Source organism: Apis dorsata, unplaced genomic scaffold (assembly GCF_000469605.1).
Source record: "Apis dorsata unplaced genomic scaffold, Apis dorsata 1.3 scaffold_1124, whole genome shotgun sequence".
Lineage (NCBI taxonomy): Eukaryota > Metazoa > Arthropoda > Insecta > Hymenoptera > Apidae > Apis > Apis dorsata.
Genome location: NW_006264222.1, coordinates 1 through 20408, shown reverse-complemented (window position 1 = coordinate 20408; position 20408 = coordinate 1). Strand labels below are relative to the sequence as shown.

General features: G+C 19.2%; 5 protein-coding genes across 11 annotated transcripts; 3 read left to right on the top strand and 2 right to left on the bottom strand.

Moving 5' to 3' along the window:
- The first annotated feature begins 879 nt into the window (after positions 1–879).
- On the top strand, positions 880–2632 carry LOC102673576 (ribosomal RNA-processing protein 8). Its single transcript, XM_006624790.2, has 4 exons — positions 880–945; positions 1100–1992; positions 2081–2317; positions 2399–2632. The coding sequence occupies exons 1-4, from the start codon at positions 880–882 to the stop codon at positions 2607–2609; spliced, it is 1407 nt and encodes a 468-aa protein (XP_006624853.2). The 3' UTR covers positions 2610–2632.
- Positions 2633–3061: 429 nt separating this feature from the next.
- LOC102673703 (helicase POLQ-like) lies at positions 3062–7595 on the bottom strand. Of its 4 annotated transcripts, XM_006624791.2 has the most exons (16): positions 7050–7595; positions 6667–6946; positions 6398–6576; positions 6110–6286; positions 5941–6040; positions 5660–5856; positions 5430–5575; positions 5108–5342; positions 4886–5026; positions 4358–4775; positions 4117–4274; positions 3908–4003; positions 3664–3837; positions 3474–3587; positions 3249–3383; positions 3062–3165 (listed from the first exon to the last, which is right to left on the bottom strand). In XM_006624791.2, exons 1-16 carry the CDS (start codon positions 7371–7373, stop codon positions 3076–3078), a joined length of 2964 nt encoding a protein of 987 aa, XP_006624854.2. In that variant the 5' UTR covers positions 7374–7595; the 3' UTR covers positions 3062–3075. The 4 variants fall into 4 exon arrangements, 3 of the variants coding, with proteins under 3 accessions (XP_006624854.2, XP_031370577.1, XP_031370578.1); XR_004151682.1 differs by lacking the exon at positions 3062–3165 and having other exon boundaries at positions 3306–3383; positions 3664–3764; XM_031514717.1 differs by lacking the exon at positions 3062–3165 and having other exon boundaries at positions 3306–3378.
- Positions 7596–8775: 1180 nt separating this feature from the next.
- LOC102673835 (succinate dehydrogenase assembly factor 2, mitochondrial-like) lies at positions 8776–9902 on the top strand. Its single transcript, XM_006624792.2, has 3 exons — positions 8776–9096; positions 9203–9351; positions 9432–9902. The coding sequence occupies exons 1-3, from the start codon at positions 9064–9066 to the stop codon at positions 9700–9702; spliced, it is 453 nt and encodes a 150-aa protein (XP_006624855.1). The 5' UTR covers positions 8776–9063; the 3' UTR covers positions 9703–9902.
- Positions 9903–9934: 32 nt separating this feature from the next.
- On the bottom strand, positions 9935–15904 carry LOC102674103 (Bloom syndrome protein homolog). 3 transcript variants are annotated; one of them, XM_031514715.1, is made up of 17 exons: positions 15361–15504; positions 15079–15199; positions 14914–15018; positions 14413–14862; positions 13492–14320; positions 13326–13433; positions 13079–13239; positions 12751–12972; positions 12332–12693; positions 11995–12253; positions 11780–11927; positions 11544–11644; positions 11296–11449; positions 11041–11228; positions 10630–10951; positions 10328–10493; positions 9935–10239 (listed from the first exon to the last, which is right to left on the bottom strand). In XM_031514715.1, exons 1-17 carry the CDS (start codon positions 15453–15455, stop codon positions 10146–10148), a joined length of 3885 nt encoding a protein of 1294 aa, XP_031370575.1. In that variant the 5' UTR covers positions 15456–15504; the 3' UTR covers positions 9935–10145. The 3 variants fall into 3 exon arrangements, with proteins under 3 accessions (XP_031370575.1, XP_031370573.1, XP_031370574.1); XM_031514713.1 differs by adding an exon at positions 15889–15904 and having other exon boundaries at positions 11544–11927; positions 14413–15018; positions 15361–15483; XM_031514714.1 differs by having other exon boundaries at positions 11544–11927.
- Positions 15905–17003: 1099 nt separating this feature from the next.
- LOC102673354 (ethanolamine kinase) lies at positions 17004–20401 on the top strand. Of its 2 annotated transcripts, XM_006624789.2 has the most exons (6): positions 17004–17078; positions 17175–17313; positions 17999–18136; positions 18209–18474; positions 18542–18768; positions 20138–20401. In XM_006624789.2, exons 2-6 carry the CDS (start codon positions 17188–17190, stop codon positions 20362–20364), a joined length of 984 nt encoding a protein of 327 aa, XP_006624852.1. In that variant the 5' UTR covers positions 17004–17078; positions 17175–17187; the 3' UTR covers positions 20365–20401. The 2 variants fall into 2 exon arrangements, with proteins under 2 accessions (XP_006624852.1, XP_006624851.1); XM_006624788.2 differs by lacking the exon at positions 17004–17078 and having other exon boundaries at positions 17126–17313.
- The last annotated feature ends 7 nt before the right edge of the window (positions 20402–20408 follow it).

The window sequence follows — 20408 nt, the reverse complement described above, 5'->3', positions numbered from 1 at the left end:
ATAAATAAATAATGAAATAATATATATATATATATTATTTCATAAAAAAGACAATAAAAAAGATAATAAAAAAATTGAAAATATTTTCATAAATGATTAAAGAATAAGTATAATATTTAAAATAATAGAATATAAATATTAATATAGATAATAATGTAAAAACGATCTTGATTAGAAAGAATTTTAGAAGTAAGTAAATAATATATTAATTATTAATGATTTATATGCAATAATAGTTTATACATAATATATATATATATCTTATATATTAAATTTTATTACAAAATAATATTATATATAATTATTATATATAAAATAAAATAAAATAAAATAATAAGTTAATTTCATATTTTTTATTTATACTATGTGGCAGCACTTATCAATTACTATAATAAACGCCATCTATTATGAATCTATTGAACATTTAATGCATGCATTACATACATATTCAAATTTTGAGATTTTGTTTCATTTATTGTCTCATATCGTATATATAAGTATATATGTAAATAATCATTGCTTATATAACCATATCTAATATATATAAATTTTAGTATTTATTATACTAATTATCTATTTATCTAATCAAATTTCTTTTAATTTTTTTAATTTGTTTTAATAATACTAGAAAAGAGAGAAATTATATCATATTTATAAATTTATATCTAAATTTTTTGTTGTATAATAATAGTAGTATAAAATTGTATAAAAAAAGCTGCTTCCATATATAAAATTAATATAAAACATTCATTTGTTTAAAATTTAATAATGACAGTCATGTATATGAATGCATACACCACAAAAAGTGAAAAATAGAGAGTATTTTTTTTAATATTCATAATTAGATATAAAAAAAGATTATATAAAATAATTTAAAAAATGAAAAAAAATATATCTAATGCAAAGAAAACCGATAAAAGTATTAGTGAAAAAAAGAAATGTCAGGTAAGTAATAATAGGTTATATGATATACGTATATGTAAAATTATTTTAATATGCTTTGTAAACAAAACTATTTATCATATATATATAAAATTTATTCAATTTATCAAATTATATTCATTATATATAAATATATATATATATATATATATTATAGAAAAAAAAATTAACAGATGATGAAGATAAACATAAACCCACAATTGTTAAAAATAAAAATTTAAAATTTAAAAATAAATCTACAAAAAATAAATTGTCTAAAAAAGTCAAACAAATATATAAGAATAATGAAAATCATAATTCTATTAATTTTTTAAGTTCTGACATAATAAAAGTAATAGATACTAAAAATAAAAGAAAAAGTAAATTAATCAAAAAAGTTCAAAATAAAAAAAAACAGCAAATTAATGATAAAAAACAAAATCAAAAAAATCTTGAGGAAAAAAATAAAATTTCTGACCAAATTGAAAATAAGATTAATAATAATAATAAATTTATAAAAAAGATAAAATCTAAACATACAGAATCTGAAATGAAACAGCGAAATAACAAACCAGCAAAATTAAATTCAATGTTACAAAAAAAACAACTAAATAACAAATTAACAAAACTGAATTTGATATCAAGAAAAAAACAAAAAAGAAAACAAAAACTAAATAATAAAGTAATAAACTTAAGTTCAACATTAAAAAAGAAAGTAAAACAAAATAAGAATAAATTTTCAGATTCTTCAAAAAAAAATAATTCTGAAATATCTCCTAAGCAACATAATTTAGAAAAATTATTTTCTAAAGATAATGAACAAGAAGAACGAAAAAAAAGAAAAGTAAATGAAAAACCACAATCTTTAAGAGATAGAATGATGGCTAAATTAAGAGCTTCTAGATTCAGATATTTGAATGAAACACTTTATAATAATGAAAGTTCAGAATCTAAAAAATATTTCAAAAATGATCCTGATGCATTTAAGGCATATCATGAAGGATATAAACAGCAAATCGAACAATGGCCTTTAAATCCCCTTGATGTTATAATATCTTCGATAAAAAAAATGTTAGTATATACAGTACATATTGTTATAATTATAAATTAATTTTTAATTGTTATATTAATCCATAAATATATATTAATCATGTTATAGACCAAAGCAATATATAATTGCTGATTTTGGATGTGGAGAAGCAAGACTTGCTGCTACAGTTCCTCATAAAGTACATTCTTTTGATTTTATTTCTCTCAATAAAAATGTAACTGCTTGTGATATAGCACATACCCCATTATTAACAAGTGGAGTAAATATTGTTGTATTTTGCCTATCTCTGATGGGAACCAATCTTAAAGACTACATTATAGAAGCAAATAGAGTTCTTAAAAAAGAGTGAGTATAAGTAAAAACAAAAAATAATAATATATTAATATTTAATATAAAGAAAATATATAAAAAAAAAATCATTTTCAGTGGAATTTTAAAAATAGCTGAAGTTGAAAGTCGATTTGAACATATAGAAGATTTTATAAAAGTAATAAATAGTTATGGTTTCAAAAATACTTGGAAAGATTTGTCTCATAACTTATTTTATTTTTTAGATTTTAAAAAAGAAAGAGATATTAGTAATAAAAATAAGTTACCTCTTATAACTTTAAAACCATGTTTATATAAAAAACGTTAGAAATTAAGTAATAATTTAATATTGTAATTTTATATTTTATAAAACAATGCATTTTAATAAATAATTTGTTATTATATATTATATTGTAATACAATATATAATATATATTATATTGTATTTATTATATTTTGTTATATAATAATATATTATAGAAATTGTGCCATGATGTTTTGATATCATACTTTTTTCAAATGAAATCAATTACATTTTGGACATTTAATATATGTGCCTGCTTAAACAATGTGTTATTCTTAGAACACATTGATCTGTTTGACACAATATATAAAAATTTAAAAATAATAATTTATTTTATTTTATACATAATTAACAAAATTTTATAATTAAATTATGTAAAAAAATACATGTTATTTGTATTATATAAATATTGATATATATGAAATATTTGTGTTATATAAATTGAGTAATTTAAATTTGATTATTTTTTTTTTAATTTTAATTTAATAATTTAAAATCCTTTTAAAGTATTCATGTGTATTCCATCTAAAATATCTTCAGTTTCATCCTGTAGATTTTCTATTTTCTCCACTATTAGTAACTGTAAAATATAATTAAATGTAATAAAATTAATATTAATAATATGATACATCATTAATAAATATAATCTATTAAATGATTTACTTTAGCACCCTCAATAATTTGTATTGCAACTTTTTTACTTAAATATGGAATTTTTTCTTGTAACTGTATTGGTTGAGTTTTAGCTATAGTTTGTATTGTTTTAAATCCAGCATTATATAATTGTCGTGCTCTACTCTATAAAATGAAATATTACAATTATAATTTGTTTCAAACTTATTTTTTTATTTTATTTTATTTTATTCTATAAATGAAAAATATTCTTACAATTTTAACTAAAGGTAAATCCATTAATGCTTCTAATTCTAAGGGACAACAGTAAGATAATTTTTTACTGAATACATTTAATAAATCTTTAAATGCCCAAAATTCATCTAATTCCTGAAATAATAATCTAATTAAATTTTATATACTGATTTTATAAATCATACAATATTTTAATAATGTATTTACTAACTTGACAAAATCGAATTACAGAAAATGCAAATGATGATACAGCAGTTAAAAGATTTTGTACAATACCTCTGCTTATATCATATTTTTCTGCTATCTTGTACACTGCATGTTGATTCCACAAATCATACAGTATTAATGTTACATAAAATCTATGAATCACTCTTGGTTCTACATTCTATTATGTATAAAATAACTTAAATATAAAAATAGATTTAATATATATAATTTAAATTTTATATACATACTTTAGGCATTAATCCATCACGTATTTTACTTATGTTTACTTCATTAATTCCTAAAAGTCTAGCTGTTTTCATTTGTGTTTCTGATAATTTAATTATCTAAATTTTATAAGAATATTACAATATTTTTATTAATGATTAAATGATTAAATATTAATCAAATTATAAAATATATTAAATTAAATTATAAATAATTATAAATCAAAAATTACCATATCATAATAAATAAATCCTATTGGTTTTATTTGAGATATTATATTATATGGCGTAACAAGATATAATAAATGTAAATAATCAAGAAGAATTAAATGTTCTTGTGCTTTTTTTAAATCCTGATATAATGTATATGCACATTCCATATCAATACAACCTTCAATATAAAATACATATATTTAAAATAATTTTATATAAAGAAATATTTTATTAATTATTTAATAATAAAATTATTCTTACCTTTCATAGCTGCACGTCCAAGACTACATAATTCTAATTTAGAATTATTGGTAAGTTTTATTATTCGTTTTTTTTTTGTTTCTATAGTTGTAGGACATGAAGATATATCCTGTGATGGAAACATAACACTTATATTTGGTTTTAATATATTAACATTTCTTTCTTTTTCTTTTATTTTTATTACACCACTTTTTAAAAATTCAGTTATCGATTCATCTACAATTTGCTTAATATTTACATTTAAACGTTTTTGTTGAATATTAAGTAATGTCCTTTTTGCTATTTTGTGTAATTCATATCTAGTTGTTGCCATAGAAAATAATATAGCACTTAAAATTAAATTATTTATACCTCTATCTCTATCTATATGTAATGTACTTAAAGAATCATCCATTTTAGATTTTAAAAGTTCTGTTATCTATATAATAAATATTATTAATAATAAATATACTTTCTATTTATATATATATTCTAATTATAATAAATATTATAATAATTATAATAAATAGATATTATTATTATATATACCTTTTGTAATTCATTATTTTTACATATAAGTATACTTTCTCCTATATTTCCCATACCCGCACGACCAGCTCTTCCTACCATTTGTTTATATCTACTTAAATTTAAAAACTGATTGCCAATATACGGACTTCTTAATATTACCTATTATGTATTTATTGTAAATATATTTTTTATAAAAATAAACAATAATTATTACTATTTAAAACGAATAATAAAATATACCCTTCTTGCTGGTAAATTTATTCCAGTTGCTAATGTTGATGTACAACATATTACACAAAGTGTTCCTATTTTAAAAGCATCTTCTAATAATCGTCTTTCCTCAGATGTAAGACCAGAATGATGATAGACTACACCAAAATTTATGGTTTTATGTAAGATAGGACAAAGACCTTCTTCATTTTTAAGTGCATTTAATAAATTTTGTTTTTTATCCCTTTTGTAATCTTGTAATGATCTATAAATAATCATATATAATTGATATGATTTATAATAATATATAAGAACATATACAAAACATAAAAAACATAAAAAAAATTTTTACTTAGGTAAAACTTTAGTTAATAATAGAGCAACATTTTCACAATTTTTACGAGAAGAACAAAATATAAGACATGAATGTTCTGGAATTATATCCATTACTAGACCTGCTATTCGATCAGGATCTATAATTGCTGCATCTTTTGAATACTTTTAAAACAAATGAATAATTATTAAATATTAATAATTATTAATAATTATAAATACAGAAAAAATAGAAAAACATTAACTTACACGATAATTAATTTTTTTTACATCTGTTAACAATTCTTCTGTTTTTAAATCAACTAACCAAATATTTTCATCACATTTCACATATTCTTTAATTTCAATAGGTCGAAAATTTCCAGTATATAAATCTGCATTTAAAAATGTTGCTATTTCTTCTAAATTACCTATTGTTGCACTCATTCCAATAATGTGAATATTATCTAAAATAAAGAATGTATTATAATTAATAATACATATATTAAATATAAATATAATATTAATTTCTATAAATATAATTTCTTTACCATTAACATAAAGTACTTTTGTTAAAAGAACTTCTAATGTAGCACCTCTTCCTCCATTTTCTCCAAGAAGATGTAATTCATCAACAACTATAATACCAATCTAAAATATATTAATATAACTTAATATTTGAGTAAAATTTTAGTAACAGATCTCCTAATTTTTACTCACTTCATGAAGACGTTTTTCTTCTATTAAACTATTTATTAAACCTAATGCTTTCTCTATAGTACATATATATATGCTATTTTTTTTACGACGCTTTTTGGGAGGAAAAGTTCCTTTTGTTGCTGCATATTCTTCAACTAAAAAACCTAACTCAAGTGCAAATGGTGTCATTGCTTGAATCTAAAAATTTTAAAAATATTTCTATACTCCTTTTGATTAATTATTATAATAATTATTATAAATAATGATTAATAAATAAATTTTATTACATTGCATGGTATTAATACTTACTTTTTCTTGTACTATTGCAACAAATGGTAATATAAATATTGCATTTTTTTTATTACATATAAGTTCTTGCAACATTAATATTTCTGCAACCAATGTTTTACCTCCACTAGTAGGAAGGGCATAAATTAAATTTTTTCTATTCTTTATTGCATCTAAATTTAAACAATCATCTTGCCATTCTAAAACAAGATAAATAATTGATATAATTATAATGAATAAAATAAATTTATTAATAATGAACTTTATTTTATCATAAATTAAATACTTACGATATAATGTATTAATGCCTCTAATTTTTAAGAAAAGTTCTTTTATCTTATTTGATAAACCATAAAATGTATCATTGTTTAAACTTGTATTAATATTTATATTTTGTTCTTTTAATTCATTATCTAAACAACATATTTTATTTGGAATAATATTACTATAATTAACTGAATATCTTTTAAGAAATTTCACATCCTGTTGCTTATTCTTTAATAAATGTATTGAATTCATTCCTTCTGTAACATATGTTTCTTCAGAACAATTTTTTGATGTATGAATAACCTATTTTAAAAAAATACAATATGCACATAAATCTTAATACTATATCTATGAATCTTACATTAAATATATTTACAAATATAGAAATATTAAATTATCCAACTACCTGAGTAGAACATTCTAAAACATTTTTTTCATTATATGAATCAAATTGTGAAAACATTTTATCCAAAAATGTATTATCCTGCCAATGAGTATTTATTTCATTCTGAGAAAAATTTAAAGTATTTTGTGTAATTTCTGATGATTTCTTTTCTTTTTTCTCTTCATTATCATCAAAATATTGTGTTTTCCCATTATTTTCATCTGTATTAAATACATCACAAACACTCCATTCATCTATAAAACTATTTAAATTTTTTTGATCTACATTAACATTTATCTCATTTTCATTATCATTTTTAATGTTTTTTAATATTTTATTATCCATTGACAAAATATAATCAATTATTTGTAATAGTTTAAAAACTATTTTATTTATTTTCTTAAATTCATATTTATATTTATATAATTATTATTTAACAATTATAATAAACAATTTGCATTTAAATAAATATTCATAAATAAATATAAAAAATTTATCGTCAATCATATACTTTAATTATCATAAAAAAAAAAGAATAATAAGAATACAAAGTGTCGCTTAGTTAATTAAAAGCAGTGTTGCTAACCTACATAATTCTACTTCATTTTCTGTTTATATATAATGTAAATATATTTTCAAAGTTTCAAAGTTTCAATTAAAAACTTATTTCAATATTATGCTATCACGTGAATTCAGCTTTATTAATATTATAAATCAATTCCTTGAATCTAGTTCCAATCACTATCAATAAATAAAATTATAAACAAACTTTTTAAAATTTATTGAGCGAATAAATTATTTTGTATTTAAATTTTAAGTTAAGTTTAAATTTAATGTTTAAGTGTTTGCTATGCTACAATCAATCAAAGAGAAAATCAAAATCCGATAATTCTCTCAAAGAATTTTTAAAATTAATTTATTACAAATTATTAAATCAGATCAATTTAAAATTTTCGGTTAAGGTACGTATGATATTTGAAAAAAAAATTTCTCATATATTTTTATTTTAAATATATTTTATCTCTTTGCATTCTAAGATCATACATTTTTTTAGGAATTACTTTCCAGTATATTTTTGCACATGTACATCATATTAATCCTATATGACAATTTTTCTTCTGTCTTCACATACTTGACGGAACATTGAAGAAGAAAAATTGCAATACAAAAAAAAATTTGCAATTAACAAGAAATTCTAAAGCAACTTAATAAATAATTGATATTGAGAATCACAGGTGTGAAATCTTTTGTAAATTGGAGCATTTTAAATAAATAAATAAATAAAAATATCGAATAGCAAAAATTCAAAATTTTATTTGAAATTATCTCCTCCTAATTTTGACGGACAGATCAAAAACCTAAGATCAATTTATGTTCTCAATCTTCTAAATTCTTATAAATCTGTAATGTTAATTAGATATATTTCTTTCAGCTTAGAATTTAGAAAATTTGACAAAGGAAATAATAATTTTTGCTAAATTAATAATTTTTTTTATAATCATGATTATATAAAATATAATTTAATAATTTAAATAATTATTAATTTTATTTTATTTAATTATTAATTTTTTTATAAATTCGAAAATGATGAAATAAATAAGTATGGAATAAATATGTAATTTATGGAAAAATATATTTTCAATAAATAAGAAAATATTTATATAATATATTATAACCTAAAAATTAATATATGTGAATGCATTTTCATTTGAACTAAATTCGAATAAAATAACTAAATTATGAGTATAAAAATAAATATTTCAATTAGTTATTAAAAAAACAAAAACAAAAATTCGAAATTCCTTATCATTTTAATTTTAATAATATTAATGATTCAAAATGAATTATATTTTATTTAAAACTGTTAAATAAATGAAAATAACCAAATAAATGAATATTAATAATTATTTATATACATATATATAAGTAATATAAAATTATGTTTAATCTATCAGGTGATCTATTGTGAAAATATAGTTACTTAACCTCATCAAAAATAATAATTTTGTAATAGCAAAAGATAAAAAAAATAAACATGAATGTTCTTGTAAAATCTCTGATATCAATAGTAAGCATAAATAATAATATGTTATTATTAAAACAATAGTTATGTTCTTATTAAATTTTTAAAAATCTTATTAAACATTTAAAGTATTCGTAACACGTAATTCAAGGTTAAACCAGTACCTCTACGACGTATTTCAATAACTTGTATATATTGTAAAGATGATTTTCAAGATGTAATTCATCCAGAAAGCCAAGAACCAAATATACCATTATATGTAAAACGTAATGAAGAAAGTAAAGATATAAAAAAAGCTCGGTAATATATAAAATAAATAAAATGTTATTAAAATTAAAATTTAATATTGTTTTTTTATATTTTATTTTTATATAATATAGATTATTGTATCAATCTCGCAAACGTGGCATGTTAGAAAATGGTCTTCTTTTAAGTACATTTGCTAAAAAATATTTATGTGATTTTGATGATAAACAACTTCAATTATATGATCATCTTATCAATTTGCCAACCAACGATTGGGATATATTTTATTGGGCTACAGGCGCAAAACCAACTCCACCTGAATTTGACAATGAAGTTATGGATTTGTTAAAAAAACATATCAAAAATGAAGACCGTCAAGCAAGAATAATGCAACCTGAGTTATAAGTATATAGAACTTAGTAACTGTACTTAATAGCTTCAATTTTCAATTTAATCTTAAAAAATAAAATTATGATAATATAAAAAATTATTTGAGTTTTTAGGATATTTTTTGTTTATAAACATATAAAAATATAATAGTATTTATATTATAAATATAATATTTACAATTATAGAATTTATAAAAATATATAATTATAATGTTATCTTTTATTTATATATTATATATTAATCAATATTATTAAAAATATTTTTTATTATAAAATTGTGTATATATACATATTTTATTTATCTTATAAAAACATAATACTATTGCATTATTTTATGATGAAATGCCAATTTCAAATTAATATAAATATATTATCTAAGTTACATGGAATACCATGCTGTTATAAATACATATATATTACATATTAAATATCAATCTTATCTATGTATGTTTATTTATATTATTTCTTTGAATTTAAGCTTACTAATCCCGGTCCTTTGTTTAAATTTGTAGTCGTACATTTTGCTTTTGTTGTTGTTTTTCTTTTTTGTGTACTAAAAATAAAATAAGAATTATCAAAAAATAATATATAATATATCATTATATTTAATATGATATTAAACAAAATAAATAAATATATACCCTGATGTTCGTTTAAACTTTTTATTTGTATTACGATAAGTAGTTTTGCCTTTACGTTTTTTACCACGAAATGAGTTAATTTTACCGGAAAATGTAGGAGTATCATTATACCACGTATCGTCATTATCATCATCACTACTCTCTTCCTTTTCTTCACTCAACAATACTGTTAAAAATCATAGTATAAATATATTATGAAATTAATATATATTATTAAAATATATCATATTATATATAATTTATATAATATTAATAAATATAATTTATATAACTTAAATATTTTACTTAAACATTTTATTTACCATATTTTTCTGCAGCATATTTTTGTGTAATATCTAATAAAGCTTTTCCATATTTTTCAAAGTTTGCTTTAGTTACATGTGGAATTTGTAGCATAGCTTCTTCACTATCTGGAAGTATTTGACTCATTGCCCTAATTGCAATCATGTTCATAACCGATGATGCTGAAACATCAAGTGCTCCAGCAATTCCTCTTATTATCTCCATTAATTCTTTGTAACATCGATCTTGTAATTCCACAAGTATTTTATCAATTTTTTTCGTAATTGTAGATACTGTTGCTACAGCAGTAGTACTATTACTAGATTTTATAGGAAGCATTATCTATTTTAAAAAATATTATATTTTAATAATTTATTCTTATAATTCACTTTTAAACTAAATAATAAAATAAATTGAATATATTATTCTACTTTTATATCTTTTTTTGTCATGAATTCCGCGGCATTTGGTCCAATTTTTACATAAGCACAAGCAATTTCATTGTTTATGTACATTTGTTCTTGTAAATATTCCTTAAGCACCATATGATGTAATAAACGGTCAATATCAGCTCTATTCCACGATTTTCCTCGACCATATAAAGGGGACTTATTAAGACCTATAAATATTTAATATTACACAAGGAGATAATATATATATAATATATTGAAATTTAATTTTTATACCCAATTCTCTTATTTTCTTGATATCACTTCCTTTAAATATATCTGTGAGAAGTACTAATGTAAGATTACAATTTCTTGTTTGATTATTTAAATCGCGTACAGCTTTCATAATCTGTTTTGCATCATCTGTTGCATCTAACATAGTAATAGTATCCTAAAAAATTATATACAAAATATTTATATATATAAGATATTTAAATAATTTAATTAATACAAACTTTATTTTTTTAAATAAAAAAAAAACTTACTTTACTTCTACAATTATCGCATGATGTAACTTTGTTAGCAATGCATTGTTCTCGATCAAATATTTCACCAAAATAATTTAATTGTTGTGTTCTGCGACAATCTGTTTTATTTTCACAAAATGATACCATTTTAAATAAATTGTCGATATGAGTTTTTATTATAGTAGGATTTGAGTTATCTAGTTCAATCATTTTTCTAATCCTATGCATATCAGTATAATTATAAAATAAAATACAATCTGCATTTTCTCCATCACGACCAGCGCGTCCACTTTCTTGATAATAACCTTCGATAGATTTTGGTAAAGCTGCATGTATTACAAATCGTACATTTGGTTTATCGATACCCATTCCAAATGCTATTGTTGCACAAACAACTTTGATCTAAAATTTTTTATAATTAAAAAATTATGTAATTACAAAAAAATATTTTTATTACTTATTTTCATACTTCTTCTGAAATCCATCGACCTTGAATATCGCTTCTATTATTATCTGTAAGGCCAGCATGATAACTTAATGCTTTAATGCTATTCTTTCGCATGTGCATTGCATAATCATCACAATCTTTACGAGATAAACAATAAACAATACCACAGTCATTCTTGTATTTTGTTTTTATCATACCTATTACTTCATCTGAACAATTTTTACCTTTTTTTGCGATAATGCTATATCTTAAATTAGGTCTATTAAAGCTTGACATGAACCTAATCAAAATAAAAATATTTTATTATATAAATGGTAAAATTTCGTATGTTAAATATATTTCAAATCAAATTATATACCATTTAGGTGTAGTAATACGTAATTGATGTAATATATCGCTTCTAACTCTTGGTGTAGCTGTTGCAGTTAAAACAATGACTGGCACTTTAGGATAATTTTCTCTGAGACAATTCAATCTTTTATAATCAGGTCGAAAATCATGTCCCCATTGACTAACACAATGTGCTTCATCAATAACGAATCTTGCTAATAATCTTCTATTATATAATGAAGATAAAATATTGCAAAATTTTGGAGATGCAGAAATTTTTTCGGGTGTTACATATAATAATTTAAGAGCTGGATCTTTTTTTGAAAGTTCTCTATATATTCCTAATGCTTGACTATCTGTTATTCCTCCAGACATATGTGTAGCTGGAATCTACAATATTATTAATGAATATATATATAGATAAAATATGATATTTAAAGAACTTACATCAAGAGAAGTGAGTTTTTGAACTTGATCAAGAATAAGACTTTTTAATGGTGAAATTACAATTGTTACTCCAGGCAATAAAAGTGCTGGAAGTTGATAGCATAATGATTTTCCTCCTCCGGTTGGCATTAAAATAAAACAATCAAATCCCAAAATTGCAGCATTAATTGCTTGTAACTGATTTGGTCTAAATGAATATAATCCAAATTTTTGTCGGAAAATCTTAAAAAATATATTTGATATAAAAAAATTTAAACGTTATGTTAAATATTTCATAGAAATATAGATATAAATTTTTAAAATAATATTGAAAAATAAAATATCTTACTTTTAACATTTCTCGTGAATGAGGATATGTTAATCCATCAAATTCACCACTGACACCATCATTTTTATAACTTCCAGTAAAAATACCCATTTGGATATTTAATTTATCTTTCTCTTGTTTTTTTTCATTTGTAGTATTATTAGTACTTTGTGTAGCAGTTTCTTTAAAAAAATAAAAATAAAAAACAATAGAAAACTTACAATAATAAAAAGAACAAAAAAATAAGTTCTTAATTATTATAATTTACCTTTAAAACTTGATTTTATATTACAATCTGTACTTAATGCAGGAAATTGCTCAAGTTCTTGAGTCAAACAATCAACTATATCTTGTGAATATGAATATGAAGTATTATCTATAACAAATAAATAATTATATATATGTATATACATATAATAAAAGTATAAATTTACCATTTATATATGATGCATCCTTTATATTCAAATTATTTTGATTATTTTCATATTTTAATTTTTGAGGAATTTGAACAGTTTTTTTTCTCTCTTCAGAATATATATTTTTTTCATTATTTTCAATTTTTTCTAATTTATCAGAACTAATATTGAAATTAGAAATGATTGTTTTAGTATTAGCTACTTTGGATTGTTCTTCTTTTTTCCATATTTCTCCTATTTGTTTAGAAATTTCAGAAGTCACAGATGCCTTAATAGGTTTTTTCAATTGAAATATACTCTTTTTCGTTTGAACTAGAGAATCATTTGATTCATCTTGAAGAGAAATATGTGAATCTATATCCTCTTTTTTCTTTATGTAAGATTCATTATTTTTTTGTAATGATTGAGCAAAATCTTCTATTGTTGGTGAAATTGTACTTTTCATTTTTATAATATTGGTATAACTTGATCCTACATCTGAACAATTAGTATTAGATGCATTGAAACTATCATTATCAGAAATTACTAACTGTTGATTTGAAAATTGTGATGTTTTAGATAATGGTGAATCATTTATGTATTTATTTGTAATTTCAGATAATTCCTGAACATGTTTTTGATTTTTATCATATTCAATATGTGTTAACTTTGTTTCAACCAGACGTATCTTTGCTTTAACATGTTGATATAAAATTTTTAAATCTTGAAATGTATGTGTATTAAATTGTGGAAATTTTTCTAATACTGGTAATGGTATTTGATCTAATGCAGTATAAAATTTTTCAAGAATTTCTATTTGAAAATTTCTTAAATGTTTATATCTATCTTCCAATTTATCTTTTGTAATCTAAAATTAATAATAATATTTAATAATAATAATGATTAATATTTATTAAAAATAATATTATCAATAAAAAATAAAATCATATTAATATTTACTGGTACTGAAGACATTATTGGTTTCTCTTTTGCAAGTTGTATCCATGAATTTAATTCTTTTCCTAAACCTAAAGACTTCAAATTTAATTTGAAATCTGGTCCTATCCATCTTTTTATTGGATTTTTTTTAGGACTATGTTTAAAACTAGGACTGTTGCTATCTGAATCTGATATTATAATATTTTCTTTTCTTTTGGTTTTTAAGCATTTTTTGGGAGTTCTTGGACTATCATTTTCAATTAAAATTTTTTCTTGTATTTCTACTTCATTATTATTCTTAGATGATTGTAAAGATACATCATTAAGTGATGATTTATTTTTTTCAAATGATATATTTGATATTTGTTCTTCATCACTACTATTAAGAAATTTTTTTCGGTTTAAATTTAAAGTTCGTTTTATTTTATTATCATCTTCACTATCTGATGAATGAATAAATTTAATCTTTGATTTTTGTGTATATCCAAATTTAATAAGTTGTCGTTTTTCATTTATCTGTGAATTTTCTTCTTTAGAATCTATATGATAATTTTCCTCTAAACTACAATCTTTTTCTTCTATATTACTTTTAATAACATCAATGAATGTTGAATCATCAGAACTATTCTAAAATATACAATTATATTATAAAATAATATCTTTTACATATATTAAAGATATACTTACAATAGATATAATGGATGTTTTAATATTTTCTTTTAATTTTTCTGTATTAGAAGACTTACAGTCTTTAGATATACAATTTAAACTTTCATTTAGTAAATTTGTATTTGATAACTTAGGAGTGCTATAAATCATCATTATACTTTTTTATTACATTTTTATTATATATTTATATTCTAAATATAATTAAAACATTTAAGATACAAATAATATAAAAATAGAAGTTTAAACTTAAATTATATATATATTATATTATAAGTGATTTTAAGAAAAAATTTGTCATACCTTGATTGTATAATACGTTTATTATTTATATGTTCAAGAAATCCTTTAAATGAAGGTTGTATTTCATTTTGACTAAGTGGAATTTTTTTTGACATTTTTTGTAATAATAATATTATTCAAATGCTATAGAATTTTGAAAGTGCAATGTAGAAGTATAAAAGTTGTACAAAAAATGAAATAGATCACGTTTAATTATTATATTATTTATATATAAATATAAAAGATATAAAACGTGATGTTGAGGAAATAGCAAGTAATAAATACAAATGATGAATGAATTGTCTTTAAAAATCTTTTTCAACTTCATATTTTTTTAATATAAGCAAAATGCAGCAGTGTCATTATTAAATTTATAAGTTATATACAAATACATATAGGTTACACACAAATTTAAAATATTAAACTAAATATTGAATTAAATATTGAAAAATATGTTTTATATAAATCTCTCAACTTCATTTGCAAAAATTTTATAAAACAGTATTTATGAAATAATTTTATTTTAATTCAGCTATTCTCTTCACTTACACTGCACATTCGTATTCTGAATTATTATTACTCTCTGATGAACAAAAACGTGATATTTTATAGGGTATATACAATTAAAATTATTTATATAAATAAATAATATTGTATTATATAAATTTATTATATATGTATTCGTATAAAGGTAAATTTCATTTCGGATTATCCGAGAAAGTAATTAAATTTGATTTTTCTTTTGTATATTTTAGACACCATCAATCACAAATATTTGAAGCAAAAAATTTTAAATTTAAATTTTTTTTCCATTTAAAAAATATTATTTCTAATGTTTTACAACATGTATTATTCTTTTTTAATATGTTAAAGGATATTTTGTTTTATTCAATCTTTTTAATATTTTTTTACATTAATAAATATTTTGTATAATAAAATAAATTAACTATTGCTATTAATTCCTTCACAATTCTACAATTCTACAACTCTTTAGTAATAATCTCTTTTAGTAATAATCCCTAGATATATCATTGTCATTGCAAGATTGGTATAATATTGCATAAACTTTATCACTATATTGTATAAAAATAATTTAAATTTCGTATATATAAATAAACTTATAATATATAAAATATATATAAACAATTTATATACATTTTACGAATAACTTATATATAAAATATTTCTAACTTATATATAAAATACCAAATAAAATAAAATTATAAATATTTTTTTTGTTAGTTGATAATTTCAGATAAATAAGATGTTATTACTCTTTTGCATATTATAAATTTTAGGATAATATAAAGGATAATATAAGAATAATTTAAAAAATTTTTAAAAATGTATTTAAGAGAATATAAAATTATATTTTTCTATTTAAAAAAAAAAAAATAAACAATTTTAATAATAAAAAATTTTATGATAATTTTATTTATTTAACGTAATTTTTATTATAATAAATAATGTTTAATAATAATTTAATAAAATATTTTTACCATTGTTATTTTTATATAAAGATATATGAAATAAAACTTTATAAATATAAAACTTTATAAATATAAAACTTTTTAATAAATTGAATAAATAACTAATGAATAAATTCCATAAATGTAAATTCATAATGAAATCATTAAAATAGAAAATTCAAGATTTTTATTATATTCTAGTTTATCTTTGCCAACCATATCATTATGATCAATATATATATGAAATAGTGTAAATATTCTCATGATTATTTAGTAATGATCCTATAGAATTACTTGATTTATAAGTGACACATATTGCTACATATAACAATTGTTATATATAAATATATAAATTTTTTATTATAGATAATATATTATTATGGATCAACTATGCAAAGAACCTCATCTTGATATAGTAGTTGAAGAAAATGAAATTGTTGATGGTGCTAAAAAGATAATTAAGAAAATTAGACCAACATGGCCTTTAAATAATTTACATTTTAAGGTAAAATATTTATAAGATATAATATAATATTGTATAATGATTTTTTACATTTTATATGGATATACATGTATTTACAAAGATTTGATGTTACTTATAATTTTTAAATAAGTAATTTTTAAAAATTATAGTTTTTAAAGTATGTTTTTTTTAAAGTATATATTATTAATTAATTAAAAGTTATACTTAAAAATATTAATATTGACTATATAACTTTTAATTCAAAATTATTTAGATTGATATTATAATAATATAAATAATAACAATAATGAATAATAAAAAAAAAAAATTAAGCTAATTGTATCTATTATGTTATATAATATTTCATATTTGATTTATTTAAATTTGTTATTTACATTATATTATAATTATTATACATTATGATTATCAAATGTTTTCATTTTCTTTCAGGAATCTTTTTTTTATCTTATATTATATTATATATATTATATTTAAATATATTGATAATATATTTATTTTTTTCTCATTGTTAAATTTAAAATATTTAATGTCTTTCCTATTAAATATATAATCATTTTACATTAGTCATTAAGAATTATATTAATCTATATATATATATATATATATTATAAATACTAATTTATTAATCTTTATTTAATAATCTATTAATTTATTATATTTTATTAAAGTAAAATAAAAATTTATTTAAATAATATTTTATTTTTAGATATTTACAGATGGAATAACAAATAAACTTATAGGAGTATGGTATGCTGAACATTACAATGAAATGGTTTTAATTAGAGTTTATGGACATAAAACAGATTTGCTTATTAATCGAAAAGATGAAACAAGAAATATTCGAGTAAGTATAATATTTAGACAAAAAAAGTATATATGATTAAAATAATTATCAATAAATTGATTTTTTAAATAGATATTAAATAAAGCAGGTTTTACACATTCCATTTATGCTACATTTAATAATGGTTTAGCTTATCAATTCATTGAAGGTAATATACTTACAATAGAAACAGTCAGAGATCCTAAAATATATATATTAATTGCTAAAAGAATGGCTCAAATGCATAAACTTAAACCTGAAGATGTTGAGATATCCAAAGAAGCTTGCATTTGGAACAAATTAGAAAAATTTATGGAAATTATGCCAAAAAAATTTTTAGATGATATTAAACAAGCAAGGTATTTTAAAGTTTAAAATATTTTAATTATGTATTATATGTAGATTAATTATTATTATCATTTTTAGATTTGAGAAACTCATAAAGCCATTTGTAATATTAAAACAAAATTATCAAGTATTAAAAATGGAACTTATAAGTTTGAATAATGATATTGTATTTGCTCATAATGATTTACTTCTAGGAAATATACTTTACAATCAAAAAGAAAATACAGTTACATTTATTGATTTTGAATATACTGCATATAACTATCAAGCTTTTGACATAGCTAATCATTTTGCTGAATTTGCTGGTAATATATATATAAATAAAATATATAAATATATATATAGAATATTTTCTTTAACTTATAATATTAAAATATTTCCTATGAAAATGAATAAAATTATCAAAAAAATGCTCTTATAAAAATTATTTAAATTATACATAAATTATATGTATATTATATGTATATTATATAATATTATATATATTGTACATTATATGTACATTAATACTGATAATAGATTTTTTGGACATATAGAGATCATATAAAAATGATATGTTTTTTTTAGAATCAATATAATTTTTAGATGGATTAAAAATTAATAGTTTAGAAAATATTTTAATTTGAAATTTTTAAAATTTGATGTATAAAAATTAAAAAAAATATTAATAATTATTATTTTGACATTATATCCTTATATTTTTATACAAATTTTAAATTATATTTTCTAAATTAATTTTTAGAATAAATAATTTAATTTATTTTTGACAAAAATGAACAATCTGCATCAATTAATACAGTGAAAATTATATATGTCTATTTTAAAAAAATTTATATCTTCTTTGTATGATCTTTATGTATATAATTATGTATATATTATATTATATTATATTATGTATAAAACAATTATTAATCTAATTTATATTTCCTTCATTATTCTAATAAAATATTCACTTTTATTAAATTTTTTGTTTTGCAAAATTATTGTAAAATTATATATATATAATTATTAATATATAAAATAATTTTGTTTTAAACATTTAATTATTTAATATAAAAATAGATATTTAGAAATATTTAAATAATAATAAATTTTTTCAGAATTTTTCTCATGATTCAAATGCTAAATATGATAAATTTCAATATGTTATTTGATAAATTGATATAATATTAGAAGATTAAATATAATGTTATAATATATTTTTTTATATTAAATAATTTTTATAAGAATTTTTTTTTGATAGATTCAATCTTTCGCGAGATATTTCAACGCGAGTTGAAATATTTTAATGCGAATTAAAAAAATTACATATTTAAAAATTATATTATAAAATATACTAACAAAAATTAAGAAACAAATTAATCATTTACAAATTTATTTATATTCTTCTAAAATAAATAAGTTGGCACTAATATAAATAAATAATAATTTATATATCAATAAACAATAAGTTTTTTTAAATATACTTGCATAAAAATCAAGTAAAGATAAAAAATATAAATAAATTTGCAAATGATTAATTTTTTCTTAATTCTTATTTGTAAATGTATATTTCTATTTTTTAATATTTAAAAATGTTATAATGTTATAATATTTTAAAATATATTATATTATAATATTTATAAATATTATATGCTATAAATAACATTTACTGATTATTGTATTTAATTTTAGGTATTGATAATCCTGATTATTCTTTATATCCTAATGAACAATTACAAAAAGCATGGTTAAATATATATCTTCAAGAATACAATAATGTAAATTATGTACTTGAAAATGAGATTAATTTATTGTATTTTCAAGTAAATAAATTTGTTCTTTTATCACACTTTTTTTGGGGTTGTTGGGCTCTTATACAAAGTGAACATTCAACAATTGACTTTGACTTTTTACAGTAAGTATACAAAATATATATATATATATATATATATATATATATATA

Coding starts and splice junctions, on each gene's coding strand:
- LOC102673703 (XM_006624791.2), bottom strand. CDS start 7,373: ATGGATAATAAAATATTAAAAAACATTAAAAATGATAATGAAAATGAG. Junction 4,776..4,885: donor AAAATAATGAATTACAAAAG/GTATATATAATA, acceptor TTTATTATATAG/ATAACAGAACTTTTAAAATC. Junction 3,588..3,663: donor CTGTAATTCGATTTTGTCAA/GTTAGTAAATAC, acceptor TTATTATTTCAG/GAATTAGATGAATTTTGGGC.
- LOC102673576 (XM_006624790.2), top strand. CDS start 880: ATGAAAAAAAATATATCTAATGCAAAGAAAACCGATAAAAGTATTAGT. Junction 1,993..2,080: donor ATATCTTCGATAAAAAAAAT/GTTAGTATATAC, acceptor ATCATGTTATAG/ACCAAAGCAATATATAATTG. Junction 2,318..2,398: donor AATAGAGTTCTTAAAAAAGA/GTGAGTATAAGT, acceptor AATCATTTTCAG/TGGAATTTTAAAAATAGCTG.
- LOC102673835 (XM_006624792.2), top strand. CDS start 9,064: ATGAATGTTCTTGTAAAATCTCTGATATCAATA. Junction 9,097..9,202: donor TAAAATCTCTGATATCAATA/GTAAGCATAAAT, acceptor ACGTAATTCAAG/GTTAAACCAGTACCTCTACG. Junction 9,352..9,431: donor AAAGATATAAAAAAAGCTCG/GTAATATATAAA, acceptor TATATAATATAG/ATTATTGTATCAATCTCGCA.
- LOC102673354 (XM_006624789.2), top strand. CDS start 17,188: ATGGATCAACTATGCAAAGAACCTCATCTTGATATAGTAGTTGAAGAA. Junction 18,137..18,208: donor ATGAAACAAGAAATATTCGA/GTAAGTATAATA, acceptor TTTTTTAAATAG/ATATTAAATAAAGCAGGTTT. Junction 18,769..20,137: donor TCATTTTGCTGAATTTGCTG/GTAATATATATA, acceptor ATTTAATTTTAG/GTATTGATAATCCTGATTAT.
- LOC102674103 (XM_031514713.1), bottom strand. CDS start 15,455: ATGTCAAAAAAAATTCCACTTAGTCAAAATGAAATACAACCTTCATTT. Junction 13,434..13,491: donor GGATGCATCATATATAAATG/GTAAATTTATAC, acceptor TATTTGTTATAG/ATAATACTTCATATTCATAT. Junction 12,694..12,750: donor AAAAACTCACTTCTCTTGAT/GTAAGTTCTTTA, acceptor ATAATATTGTAG/ATTCCAGCTACACATATGTC.